The 14,147-nt window shown below is 43.6% G+C and overlaps 1 protein-coding gene across 1 annotated transcript in view; it reads left to right on the forward strand.

The window, feature by feature from the left end:
- The window catches only part of EFTUD2 (elongation factor Tu GTP binding domain containing 2), a 29,256-nt gene that overhangs the window by 8,723 nt on the left and 6,386 nt on the right, over nucleotides 1-14,147 (forward strand). The window contains exons 11-22 of the mRNA XM_081837699.1: nucleotides 301-425; nucleotides 1,836-1,899; nucleotides 2,598-2,688; nucleotides 3,500-3,635; nucleotides 5,386-5,513; nucleotides 7,719-7,912; nucleotides 9,405-9,516; nucleotides 10,120-10,260; nucleotides 11,225-11,326; nucleotides 11,491-11,573; nucleotides 12,807-12,893; nucleotides 13,683-13,809. Coding sequence (XP_081693825.1) covers nucleotides 301-425; nucleotides 1,836-1,899; nucleotides 2,598-2,688; nucleotides 3,500-3,635; nucleotides 5,386-5,513; nucleotides 7,719-7,912; nucleotides 9,405-9,516; nucleotides 10,120-10,260; nucleotides 11,225-11,326; nucleotides 11,491-11,573; nucleotides 12,807-12,893; nucleotides 13,683-13,809 — 1,390 coding nt within the window. The remainder of the gene's footprint in view (nucleotides 1-300; nucleotides 426-1,835; nucleotides 1,900-2,597; nucleotides 2,689-3,499; nucleotides 3,636-5,385; nucleotides 5,514-7,718; nucleotides 7,913-9,404; nucleotides 9,517-10,119; nucleotides 10,261-11,224; nucleotides 11,327-11,490; nucleotides 11,574-12,806; nucleotides 12,894-13,682; nucleotides 13,810-14,147) is intronic.

Genomic DNA, 14,147 nt, shown 5'->3' on the forward strand with positions numbered 1-14,147 from the left:
CAAAGTTTTTGTTCTCTCTGCCTAACTGGCAGACCTAATTCATTCAATCATTTAAAGAATTGGGTTTTTTTATGTAACTATCAAACATGTATTTACATTTAACCGATTAATTGTAAATGTCAATGCTGCGGTTTCCCTGGCGTGTCAAAATTGTTGCTAGACTTCATAAATGAAGTTTTCTGAAATGCTTTGTTATTGTAGCAGCTGAAACTGCTTCCTTTCCCTGTGTGTATGTGTGTGTGTCTTGATAGTGGTGCTGCCTGGTTCTGTCTTATCTTAAAACCACTTCTTTGTTTGCAGCATGTATTCCACAGATGAGAATCTGATTCTTTCACCACTCCTGGGCAATGTCTGTTTTGCCAGCTCCCAGTACAGCATCTGTTTCACGCTGGGTTCTTTTGCCAAGATCTATGCTGACATGTACGGTAAGCATTAGCCAAAATATTCATGTGCATGTCAGGGGACACCTTGGCTCTTGACTCCTTCTGAAAGGTTCACACAACCTTGCAGTGAGGATGTGTCTGCTATGTTTGTAGCCTTTTCCGCATTGAAAATCATCTGTGCTTTTTCTGTATGCAACGTATCTTTGCCAGTTCTCAAGGTTCCATCACGTTCTAGGGGAGGGCTGGGGCTCTGCAAATGGCTGGAGGCATCAGAGGCAGAGATCTGGGTTGTTTGCACTATTTGTTTGCACTAGTCCCTGGGTGCACTATTTTCTCCCATTTGTTTGCACTAGTCCCTGGGTGCACTATTTTCTCCCATGTAACTAAATGCTTGCCATTCACTCCTCCTTAGTCGTAACTGAGACTGTATTGCCTGCTGTGATCTGCTTTACCACACAGCTTATAAGATAGCAATGCAGTTTAGTTAAGAATCTCTCCATCTCTTGATGAAAAGCCTATGTATAAATGCTGCTCCCCTCTGGTCTCCTACATTGGGCCATGTTAGTCCCTTGGCTTGGAGCACACCCCATTTCTTTTGAGCCTGTGGGCAGAGATAGATCAAGTGTTGTGAGGACTCCTGGGGGGGGGACGTTGTTGTTGCGCCACATAGATCATACCTTCATCAAGTCCTTCTCAGTGGATGCTGTTAGGACTCAGAGAGGTTAGACAAGCTTCGCACCTGCCATTAAGGTCTTCCAAGGGCAATGCTTTATTTTTCCTAAAGGTGAGAGTGGCAGACATTTGCTTATATGGGAAACTGTAAGGTCAGGACACATTTGGGATGGGGGTAGCAGGGTCATCTGTCCTTGATGGCCATAGAGTTTTGTAGGAACAGATTTTGCTCCTCCCCTCAAGTTGCTGATTTGACCCCAGTTAAATTATGCTATACAATTTGATGGGAACCTGGCGTGCTTGAATTGGATGGCCATTATGTTCTGATAATGTATTTTATGAAATTTTGTACACCAGCTTGAAGGCAGTATTTAAATAGGTAGCCATAAGTGAAGTAATAATTGAGAGCAGAGCTATTTATGTTTACAGTACCCCACCCATTTATATAGTTTTATGTTGTGTTCCTATAATTTTCTTAGACTCAAGTGATTTATTTTTTTTAAGGAACTGGTTAGCATCCATATAGTTGTAGCTGCAGTGATGTACTGTCCTCGCTGTTCTAATCTGCATTCTAATTAATTGCTTCTTTTTGCAACATGAGCATATCCAGGGCAGGTCCAAGCTGGGTATGCAATGGAAGGAATTATGCAGCTTTAAAGGAACCTGGTTGAAAATAAAACTGTCAGCCTGACTCTCAAAATTCACTATATGCTTTAAATCATGTGAAAAATATGCCACAAAAGCTGTATAACTGGACCCCCTGCCTTCTGTTCATTTTAGGAGACATCAATTACCAGGAGTTTGCAAAGCGCCTTTGGGGAGACATCTACTTCAACCCCAAGACGTAAGGAGCTCTTGCTTTTTATTCTTACTTCATTGTCCTTTTCCATTGCAGCTTTACCTAAACAGTGTAAATTAGCAACCCAAAATAGCAAGTATCTTAAGCATACCAAATGCTGAGATGAAAGACAGAAAGTAAGTCAGGTGTTTTCTGTTTGGTGTAAGGATGTTGTAGAGTTCCGTTAGCATCACCCCATTGTTCAAAGGTGAGTCATTTGCATATGCACACCTCCCAGGTGTGCCGAATAATATTTAAACCAAGCAATGTCATATGTAGAAAAAGGTGGACTGAGAAAATAACTCTAGGTTGTTTCAGGAAGCAAGTCAAGTTGCGTGCTACTGAAAAAAGGCTTCCATATCCCAGATATGGCTGTCTCCTGACACTGAGTGTAACTCATCTACGTAGTCATCCCAAGAGAAAAAATATAGATGCAGTTTCACACTACCCAACATCTAGATTCAGGTAGAGGAATGTAGAGCAAAAAAATTGGCACTTCTAGTAGTAATAATTCATATTCGTCCCAAGGTTTCTACGCCCCATGGTTAGGAGAATGAAAACGTGCACACACATGCTTTTTTCCAGTTTACCTCTCCTGGTCCGTGATTAGAAATTTTCTCAAGCGTGCAGATAATGGCCACTGGGAAAGGCTTTTTTAACTGGTCTTTAGAAGCACTCAGGTGTTGATCTTGTTTGTTTTTTAGGAGAAAATTCACTAAAAAAGCCCCAACTAGTAGTTCACAGCGGAGTTTTGTGGAATTCATCCTTGAGCCTCTCTACAAGATACTAGCTCAGGTATGTTTTGGATTCCCATGGATGGGTGGATGGATAACTCCTGACTGTGAATACAAGCATACACAGAGTATTTATCCAAGAAAATATAGTGATTACAATAAGAAAAATTATTATTATTTATTTTATTTTATTTTGACTAAGTAATAATCATAAATAAATAAGAATAAAAATTGTAACTATCCAACCTCCCAAAATTTCAACACCTCTTGCGATGGTTTGACCCCTTTCCATTTTAACAGTACAAACACCCTCCATATCTCCTCAAAATCATTTCTCCTGCATATTCCCCATCTTGCCTTAATAATAATAATAAATTAATAATAATTTATTATTTATACCCCGCCCATCTGGCTGGGTTTCCCCAGCCACTCTGGGCGGCTTCCAACTGAATATAAAAATAAAATATTAATGGCAAATGTTAATTTATCATTAATAGCTATATCCCACACCTCTTTATACCATTCTTCCATTTTGTATTCTGCTTGCCCCTTCCACTTCCTAGCTATAATATTTTGTGCAGCTGTCAATAAATCTGTGAGCAAGTCCTTCACTGCCTGCGAATCTTCTAGCCCATCCTAAATGGATAACAATGCTACCCCTGGTCTTTCGGTTAGCTTTAACCTAGTGATTTCTGTTATCTCCTTAAACACCCTTTGCCAAAAAATGTACATATTTACACCAGTTTTGTTTTTTAAGGCAGAGATTTAAACAAATGCTTAAAAAAGCTTTTAAAAAAAAAGTTAAGCCGCTCCTGGTCTGGAACCTTCTCTGCTTCGATCTTCCGCCTGCTCACTTCCTCGCTTCTCCCCAGGTTGTTGGGGACGTTGACACCACCCTGCCCCGGACTCTGGATGAACTGGGGATCCACCTGACCAAAGAAGAGTTGAAACTCAACATCCGCCCCCTCTTGAGGCTCGTCTGCAAGAAGTTTTTTGGGGAGTTTACAGGTAGGCTTCATAGTCCTTCTCTTTTCTCGCAGTGTGGTTTATCTCCTTGCCAAAGAGGACTGCCAAAGGCATGTGTTGAAACAAGCTACCTCTGGCTGAGGGATTTTGAGGAAACCCCTTTTTTGGCGTTGAGTGTCAGTGCTGCATTGCAATTTAATAATGATGATGATGATGATGGTAATAATAATAATAATAATAATAATAATAATAATAATAATAATAATAATAATATTTATATCCCACCCTCCCCAGCTGAAGCCGGGCTCAGAGCGGCTAACAACAGTAAAAATAACACTGTTTAAATAAAATCACAATCAATTAATTGAAATACATTCTAAAATAAATTCATTCTAAAATAAATTCAGAGTCAAATTAATGGCAACCATTGGGCTAGAGTTCTATGAGGATTACAGAAGGAGGGGGTCAGACTGTGCCTTGGCCAAAGGCCTGGTGGAACAGCTCTGTCTTGCAGGTCCTGCAGAAAGATGTCAAGTCCTGCAGGGCCCTAGTCTCTTGTAACAGAGTGTTCCACCAAGTCGGGGCCACGTCCGAAAAGCCCTGGCTCTGGTTGAGGCCAGCCTAACCTCCCTGTGGCCCAGGATGTCCCAAGATGTTTTTATTTGAAGACCGTAAGGACCACATACCAGGAGAGGTGGTCCTGTAGGTACGAGGGTCCTAGGCCGTATAGGGCTTTAAAGGTTAAAACCAGCACCTTAAACCTGATCCTGTACTCCACCGGGAGCCAGTGCAGCTGGTATAGCACCGAGTGAATGTGATCCCGCGGCGAGGACCCTGTAAGGAGTCTCGCCACGGCGTTCTGCACTCGTTACAGTAATCAAATCTGGAGGTGACCATCACGTGGATCACAGTGACTAGGTCAGGGTGAGAAAGACTGGCCTTTTTTATTCAAGACAATATTAACCCAGAATAGGGTGGTCTAGTGTATCAATCTAGGTCTGGGAAGACCTAAGCTCAAATACCCATTTGGTTGTGAAGTTTGCTGGGTGACTTTGGGCTAGTGGCTACCTCACAGGGCTATTGTGAGGGTAAAGTCAGGACATCTTGGCTCTTGACTTCTTCTGAAAGACTTGTGTGTATTGTGAAACCCAACCTTGCTTTATGAGCATCTTGGAGGAGGGTAAGATAAAAGGCTCTTGAGAGTGCAGCCATTGTGTTTATTTCTCATTTGCTGCACCCTCCTGCTTGTGAGTCTTAATGGCATCATAAGAACTGGAGAAGGATGTTAGAGAGAGTTTCATGCCAGTAGCAATGAGTTCCACCGGCTAATTATAAGTTATGAGAAATGGTATTTCCACTTAGTCTGCCTTTATATTTGCTGTACCTCAGTTACAGTGGATGATGCTACGTTTTTGTATTTTGAGTGAGAATTATTAATTTATAAATCCTCTCCCTCGTGTTGTTTGATCTTGGGGAGACAGCAGGAGGAATCCATGTGTCAGGAGCTACTAGCTTAGTTCAAGAAGAGTTGGAAGATAGCAGTTTTGTCTGGCCTTATCCATCACAGCTGCAGACCTGTGTTTTTCATGGTCAGCATGCTGCATGAACAGAAAGCGCACGCTAGAACAAATTCCAGTGTTTAAGGCTTAAGACGAATCAATGTGGAAAGTGTTCCTTACAGGTACAAAGTTGAAGTCAGGTGAAAGTTGAAAGCTAACACAGGCTTCCTCTTCCTGAAAATCATGCCACTTCAGTTTTTGAACCGCTGCCTCACTCAGTTTTGTTCTCCCAGGCTTTGTGGACATGTGTGTGCATCATATCCCTTCCCCAAAAGCGGGTGCAAAGACCAAGATCGAGCACAACTACACAGGCGGAGTTGACTCGGACCTGGGAGAGGCCATGAGCGAATGTGACCCTGATGTAAGACTTCCGTCTAACTCCCTTTCTTTCTAAATGGCAGTAGCCTGGCTGCATGATTCCGAGCAGGAGAGGGGATGCTCCTTCCCCTCAGACGTTGCTGAACAGCAAGTCCCATCATCCTCGGCCATTGGCCATGTTTCCTAGGGCTGATGGGGGTTGTGGTTCAGCGACATCTGGAGAGCCAAAGGTCCCCCAGGGCTGTTGTGGATGAAGACCTTCATTTGGCAAGTCCTGCTTGTCGGCTTCCCACATACTGGCTGCAGTGAGAACAGGATCCTGAACTGGATAGACCACTGGCCTGATCCAACAGGCTCTTCTCGTGGCAGTAAGAAAAGGAAGTTTGGTATTAAATCAGAACTTTGCTCTACTTGGAAGCAGTGTTCTGTACGTCTGTTTTGATTTGGTGGTTTGTCCATCACTGTGTAGATTATTATTTTTTTAAGCTATGCAGTTGCTTAGGGTCTATCACCTACCGTATTTTTCGCTCTATAAGACGCACCAGACCACAAGACACACCTAGTTTTTGGAGGAGGAAAACAAGAAAAAAAAAAATCTGAATCTCAGAAGCCAGAACAGCAAGACGGATTGCTGCGCAGTGAAAGCAGCAATCCCTCTTGCTGTTCTAGCTTCTGGGATAGCTGCGCAGCCTGCATTCGCTCCATAAGACGCACACACATTTCCCCTTACTTTTTAGGAGTGAAAAAGTGAGTCTTATAGAGCAAAAAATACGGTAATCCATATTACAGTCGTACCTCGGAAGTCGAATGTTTTGGCTCCCGAACGCCGCAATCCCAGAAGTGATTGTTCTGGTTTGCGGACGTTCTTTAGAACCCAAACATCCGTCCCTGCTTCCACAGCTTCTGATTGGCTGCAGGAGCTTCCTGCATACAATCGGAAGCCGCGCCTTGGTTCCCAAACGTTTTGGAAGTCGAACGGACTTCCTGAACAGATTCCGTTCAACTTGCAAGGTACGACTGTATAATTTTATACTTTATTTACCACTCTTTGCACAACCTGTGTGTATGCGAATGAATCTCCGCTCAGTGGCCACTGTCACATGGGGAATTTTCAACGTGTTCCCATGCTGCATTTATAACGTGTGTAAACTGTTTCTAAGAATGATCTGTGCTGAAATTGACTAAGAGCACCCAGATGGGAGGGGTGGCCAAACATTGAAGTTTTATTTGTCAGCCACCCAAGCTAGTGGGGCAGAGAAACAGGAGACGCCTGAAGGGAAGGAAAGAGGCGCGTGTGCACTCTGAGCTTAAACCCTATTTAACTGTCATGGCTGTGCCAGGAATAGATTTTGTAAATTCTGTCAGGAGCTAAGTGTCTTAGGTCAAGCTTGATGTGACGGCAGCAGCCACCCTTGATTGTTCATGTCTTTCCCTTGTTCGTGGGTGAGCTGCAGTAGGCACTGACCTCAAAAGGCTGCAGAAAAGATGAGAGCGCAACTTGGTGAAGTTGCTTCCCTGGGCTTGAGTTTGGAATTGGAGCTAGGCTGAAAGGAAAAGCAGGCGGGCAACGAAATTGTGGGGATCTCGCTCTCCTCAACATGTGTCCTTTAGGGTAAAATCAGACCTAGCCCTCACCCAGGACTGACTTATGGATAACAAGCATTAACTGCTGCCGTTACATCTGTCTGTCTTATGTGTTTGATGTACAACCATTTGAGACATCTGTAACAGCTCCTACGTTTCTTTGGAGACCCCAGTGCCTTCTACACCCAACTCACAATGCCACAGGTTTGTTATTACAGTGGTACCTCAGGTTAAGTACTTAATTCGTTCCGGAGGTCCGTTCTTAACCTGAAACTGTTAGTAACCGGAAGCACCACTTTAGCTAATAGGGCCTCCCGCTGTTGCTGCGCGATTTCTGTTCTCATCCTGAAGCAAAGTTCTTAACCTGAGGTACTATTTCTGGGTTAGCGGAGTCTGTAACCTGAAGCGTATGTAACCTGAGGTACCACTGTATATGAGTCCATAGAATAATGAACTTAATGGGTTTGGCCCAGGTGTTCCTTCAGCCCTGTATTGGCAGCCTCATCTTGGACAGCAGTGTCTGGATTTGGTCGATCAAATTTCCAGGACTCAAATCCAAAAAGCAGCTGTTTTTCCTCTGGACCGTGGTCACTGTTTTCATACACCTTTGTCTGTATCCATGGTGCACGAAGGCTGATCTTTGTCAAAACCTTTTGTCTGGAAGGGCCCGCTTATGTGCCACACCACAAAGATGTACAGTACGGACGATGGGGTCCAGTTCCATGCTTTCGGCAGGGTGCTGAGTGGGACCATCCACGCGGGGCAACCTGTCAAGGTCCTTGGAGAAAACTACACCCTGGAAGATGAGGAGGACTCGCAGATTTGCACGGTGGGGCGCCTCTGGATCTCTGTAGCAAGGTAGGCGGTTCTGGGGAAGGCTTTACGCGGGATCCCTGCTTCACATTCTCCATGCAGGTTGGGGTGGCAGGTGCAGTGTGAAACCAGCAAACAACACAAGCAACACGATGACCAGTATGCTAGATAGCCCTGCAATTCTTATTGCATAATATACATAATTTAGTACAACAAAAACAAAATGTGTACGCTTGTAAATTCTCTAATATATTTGAAATCAAATGAACATACGTCTGACAATCTTTGAAAGTCTGTAGAAGTATAATAAGTCTATAGTTGAAGCAAAGTAATAGATGCTATCCTGTGGGCTAAGCGGTAAAACTTTTTAGGCGTTTATGGTGCCGAAGTAGTAAGTGAATAGCAATGTTATTACATATCCTTATGACCACTGCTTCTTGTGCATTTTTCTAACCTGTGGGTTGTACTGAAGAAGATTCCAGCAAAACAGTCAGATTATCCGGGATCACTGTCCTATGTTGTTATCCACTTACTACTTTGGCACCATGAACGCCTAAAAAGTTTTATCGCTTAGCCCACAGGATAGCATCTATTACTTTGTTTCAACTATAGACTGTTTATACTTCTACAGACTTTCAAAGATTGTCAGACGTGTGTTCATTTCATTTCAAATATATTAGAGAATTTACAAGTGTACACATTTTTTGTTGTACTAAATTATGTATATTATGCAATAAGAATTGCAGTGCTATCTAGTATACTGGTCATCGTGTTGCTTGTGTTGTTGGTTGCGTTAAGTTTGCAACACAGGGGCTTGTTGTTCTGTAGCAGTGTGAAACCCAGCACACAGTCTGGGATTTCTGCTGTTGTTGAAAGTAGCTGCAGAGTGTGGGAGAGCACAGGTTGTGTGATGGGCTTGACCAACAGTAGTCAGGAGCTGTGCTGCTTTTGGGGCTAGCATGGTTTGTGGTTCCCACGACACTTGTCTCTTCTCTCTTCTCTCTACATGGCTGGCCTGCATCTGAGTGGTTTCCCACTTTCTGACAAACTGTTCAGACACACACACTATGTGCAGAAGTCACGGTTATGGACAGCCAAGAACAGTGTATTCCTTCGATGGGAAGCATGACTTTTTCAAAGGTGTAAAGAAGTCATGTGTATTATGGGCTGTCCCGTGAATCCGCTGGATGACATCGCGGAAGAACGTTGCCTCAGGAGAGTGAGGAAAATTCTCAGGGATGACTCACACCCTGGCCGGCGCTTTCTTGATCTCCTGCCCTCGGGCAGAAGATATAGAAGCATGATTAGTCACACCAACAGGGTAAAGAACAGTTTCTGTCTGTGGGCTGTTAGGCTGCTGAATGAAAATATAACAACAGGGCAACTGACTTTCAGGTTTGGTGGGTGTGCGTCAGTAAACGAGGGGAAATTAAGACTAAGAGAGCTGAGTGGGGGGTGCTTGTGTAATCTCACTGTATACAAGTTGTGCAAGTGACAATAAAGTACTTCAATTTCAATTCAATGTGTCTTATTTCAGGTATCACATAGAGGTGAACAGAGTCCCTGCTGGCAACTGGGTGCTCATCGAGGGAGTGGACCAGCCTATTGTGAAGACAGCCACCATCACTGAGCCCAGAGGCAATGAAGAGGTAAAGCAGCCGTCATCAACATCTCCCTTGTCTTGTGGGCAACGGAAATAGATACGAGAACAGCATGGTGCCTGCCCTCTGCAGCAGACCAATGTGGCATTCTGTGCATTGACACTGTCTCCTTGCCTGCTCTTCCATCCAGTCTGTTTTAGCCAAATTATATAAAAGGCTCCTCCTCAGCTGTGTGTGTATGTATTGGCCAGCTTCAGGTGTGCTTTAAATGTTGAGTAGACCAGGACCTTAAGAATCTATACGTAATTTGTTTTTCTAGTTTGTTCTTGTGCTGGCATAGAGCTGGTTAAAACATAATTTCAGGTTACTAAATCATGGTTTATTAAGCAGAGAACAAGTGTTGGGCCCACGCACTCCTCCTCCCTCATTCCAGCTTCTGTTGTGGTTTGTTTAAACCATGGTTCATCTGAACTGGGAAATTGTGATTTAATCTCTGTTTGCTAACCAGCATATGAAACCAAAATTCTCTTATTTTTGCCATAGAGGATCACTGTTATAAGCCCAAGTCTGCCACTTGGAGCTCCTTTGGAAGAAAGGCAGAACACAGATACTGATTATGGTTATGATAATTATCATCTTGTTCTATTTCAGGCTCAGATCTTCCGCCCTTTGAAATTCAACACCACATCTGTCATTAAAATAGCTGTTGAGCCTGTCAACCCCTCTGAGCTCCCCAAGATGCTGGACGGTCTGCGTAAGGTTAATAAGAGCTACCCGTCTCTCACCACCAAGGTGTGTGCGATTGCTTTGGATGGGTGGGATGGAGAGGCAGTAGGAACAGGGAGCAGACTGCAACTTTCCTTCTCCACACTATCAAGTCCCCTTTAGGGCAGAATTCTAGGCAATCAGAAAACCTCTTGGGGCAAAGTTTTAAAAAGCACAGCTTTGAGGCGTGTGCCAATGACAAGGGTACCTGGGAGGCCAGATTCGTGGCAGGAGCTCAAGGCTCTGTTTCATTTCATTTCTTTTTTATTGGTAGGTCTTTGCTGAGATGTGCTTTTTACACTTCTGCTGTATGGCAAAGTCGAAAAGCGGGATGTGCTTTGTATAGGTGCCTCAAAATGTACCGTATTTTTTGCTCTATAAGACTCACTTTTTCTCTCCTAAAAAGTAAGGGGAAATGTGTGTGCATCTTATGGTGTGAATGCAGGCTGTGCAGCTATCCCAGAAACCAGAACAGCAAGAGGGATTGCTGCTTTCACTGCGCAGCGATCCCTCTTGCTGTTCTGGCTTCTGAGATTCAGAATATTTTTTTTCTTGTTTTCCTCCTCCAAAAACTAGGTGCGTCTTGTGGTCTGGTGCGTCTTATATAGAGCGAAAAATACGGTAGTTACAGCGACAATGTGGGAAACAGCAATACTCATGGGTTGTGGGCATTAAGTTTGAGTGTATTACTTGGCGTGTGTTTCCTTGTGCACTGATTCTGTCTTAAATGCACATTATCAGTTGCTGGTTGCCATTGGGGGTGGGGGCTAGGGATTCGGGGCTGTTCTCCTTAGGGCCTGGCTTTTTCTACACTCGGAAAAGATGACTGTGATATTCCTTGTTTGTTCCCAGCATCCAGCACTCTGATCTACCCCAAAAGGTTCAGTCGAGCCTTCATATTCTGCTGTACGTTCCAGCTTCTAATGCAGCCCATATGAAGTTCTGAATGGTTGTCGGTTTTGTTAAGCCTATCTTGTTCATGTGCCTCCAGGTGGAAGAATCTGGGGAACACGTGATCTTGGGAACAGGCGAGCTGTATCTTGACTGTGTAATGCACGATCTGCGAAAAATGTATTCGGAGATTGATATCAAGGTACAAAAAAGATTCTCTTTCTAACTCTGATATGTTGATTTGGGGGGTGGGGGGTGTTTTCTATCTTCATCTTGGTTTGCCCATCTGAGTTGAACAAGGGAGGTTGGGTCCATCACTCAGTTTTTTTGTCACCTCTACCCCATTCTTCTATTCACTTTTCAAAGGTAGCTGACCCTGTTGTCACATTCTGCGAGACGGTTGTGGAAACCTCTTCCCTGAAGTGTTTTGCCGAGACGCCCAATAAAAAGTAAGATCTTTGATTAGAGTCTTAAAATGCGAGCCACGGGTGTGGTGCTATTACAAAAAAAGCTAAGCCACCATCTTGCACTGAATGAACTGGCTTAACCCTTGGGCAGCCAGAGTTGGATATGCTGTGTTTAAAAAGTTTCACGTAACCTGGGAGGGAGCATGACATGATAGCCACTTGAAATTCCCTCCAGTGGCAATTGTTTTCAATTCAGCAAGCTGTTCATATTATCCCTACGGGTTGGGATATTTTCTTTATGCTGCCATCGGCAATTTTTCCAGAAGCAGAAGAAGATGTATAATTTTGCCTAGAAGGAAAGCAAGCATTTTGTTTATGTCCGCAGGCCTTTATTGCTTGCAGTTGCTATTTTGAACGAATTTGCTCCTTTCAGACTAAACTGCAGAGGCAGGAGATGCAGTAGAACAAGGTGGGACCTGTTGGGTAGAACCCCATTGGAAAATAAACCCTGGAATGGGAGTAGGGAGCCTGTGGCCCTCCAGATATCATTAGACTATGACTCCCATCATCCCTGACAGTTGGCTTTGCTAGCTGGGGCTGATGGAGTTTGGAGTTCAACACCTGGAGGGCTATAGGTTCCCTACTCTTGCCCTAGAGAGCAGATGATTAAGAGAAGATATATTGGCCCTCTTCAGTTCTTTAAAGGATCTTGAGTTGAAAGGGGCAACAACTGTTCACCCTTATCCCCTAACAGCAGAACAAGAAAACAGCCATTTCAAACTACCAGAGCAGTCGCCTTCCTACTTTTAATTGGCTTAAATTGAAGAGCAGTTTCCCAGCGGACCAGCATTGCTTTTACCTCTTCCTTTTTTTTTTTTTTTTTTTATAATAATTTTTATTGATTTTACAACATAAAGAAAAAACAAAACAAACATAATGCGACTTCCCCAAACCTCCCCTTCACTGCATCCAAATTTCAAAATTTTTAGCAATTCTTCATCCCATTTTTATATTTAATTCTCTTTAAAAAGAGTTTCTGCTTTATAAATTTCGATTTATAGCTGTAATTCTTAGTGTCCAATCCCCTGACATCTTAACATTCCGAAATTTTACAACAATTTTTAAGATAGATTTTAAATTTTTTCCAGTCCTCCTCCACTGTCTCTTTCTTCTGGTCACGGATTCTGCCGGTCATCTCTGCCAGTCCCATAAATTCAGTCACCTGCTTTTACCTCTTCCTCTCCAGCTGAATTGACATATGTCTTTCTGTTCCAGGAACAAGATCACAATGATAGCCGAGCCTTTGGAAAAGGGTCTGGCCGAAGACATTGAGAATGAAGTGGTGCAGATAACATGGAACAGGTATGGAGTTTGCTGAAGAGTTAACTGTGATACACAAGTACACACACACACACACACACACACACACACACATTTTCTTTGCCTTCAGACACTGGGAAGTTCATCTCAGCTCCTTAAGAGAGGGACTTCATCACTCTTGCTTGCATTGGGCATCCTTATCTGAAACCTGCTAATGCACAAAATCTTAAGAAAGCCAGGCCTTTGGAGTCAGAAGAGACAAAATACTTCTATTAAAAATAAGTTTAAAAATAAACAAATCTACGTCTTGATTCATCAAGGCCCCACTTATTGACCTAAATGTTTCTAGTTGATTAGCCAATTAATTTAATAAACATTACAGCCATATAAAACAGTTTCATACTTTAGAATGGTTACAGTCAAGTTTCCAATGGAAGCAGTACATTCTTACCCAGGGGTCAGCAAACATTTCCCGCGGGGGTCCAGTCCACTGTCCCTCAGATTTTGTGGGGGGGGGGGTGGACTATTTTTTTTGGGGGGGGAGAACAAATTCCTATGCCCCACAAATAACCCAGAGATGCATTTTAAGTAAAAGGACACATTCTACGCATGTAAAAACAACGTGGGCTGGATTTAAAAGGCGATTGTGCCGGATCCGGCCCCTGGGCCTTAGTTTGCGTACCCATGTTCTTACCTAATAAATGTGTACGGGGAAAGTAGACAAGTGTCTATCAGATATTGATTCATTGCACATTTGGAGAGGGGTTGGTGAGAAGGTTAAACCAGTTAGTACTTGAGTTCCTTCAATGTTTGCATATCTCTTCCCTTTAGGAAAAAGCTGGGTGAGTTTTTCCAGACCAAATATGACTGGGATTTGCTGGCCGCCCGTTCCATCTGGGCCTTTGGGCCTGATGCTACTGGACCAAACATCCTGGTGGATGACACCCTGCCCTCAGAGGTAAGGACCCTGCCAGAGAGATTTGGGTTGGTTTTTAGCCTGCAGTGATCAAATGACTCTTACCTAGGACTACTTCAGTTTTGCAGCCCAAGTATCAAGAGATTTCACATCCAAGAATTATCAAATCCTGCGAACCCTGAAATAAATTGTGCAAATGATCCTCATGGGGGAATCACACGGCTTAGGAGAAGCTGTATTTGTCTTCAGAATTTCTCCCTACATGTTGCAAGTCCAGAACGCTGGCGTGCTCTGCGCTCCACCCAGGCAGACTCATTTGAGGAAAGTCTTGGCTTGAGGCTGGACCAAGAGATGACTCCCATTTCCTCCCTGAAGCCAGC

Source organism: Podarcis erhardii (genome assembly GCF_964252035.2).
Source record: "Podarcis erhardii genome assembly, chromosome: 13".
NCBI lineage: Eukaryota > Metazoa > Chordata > Lepidosauria > Squamata > Lacertidae > Podarcis > Podarcis erhardii.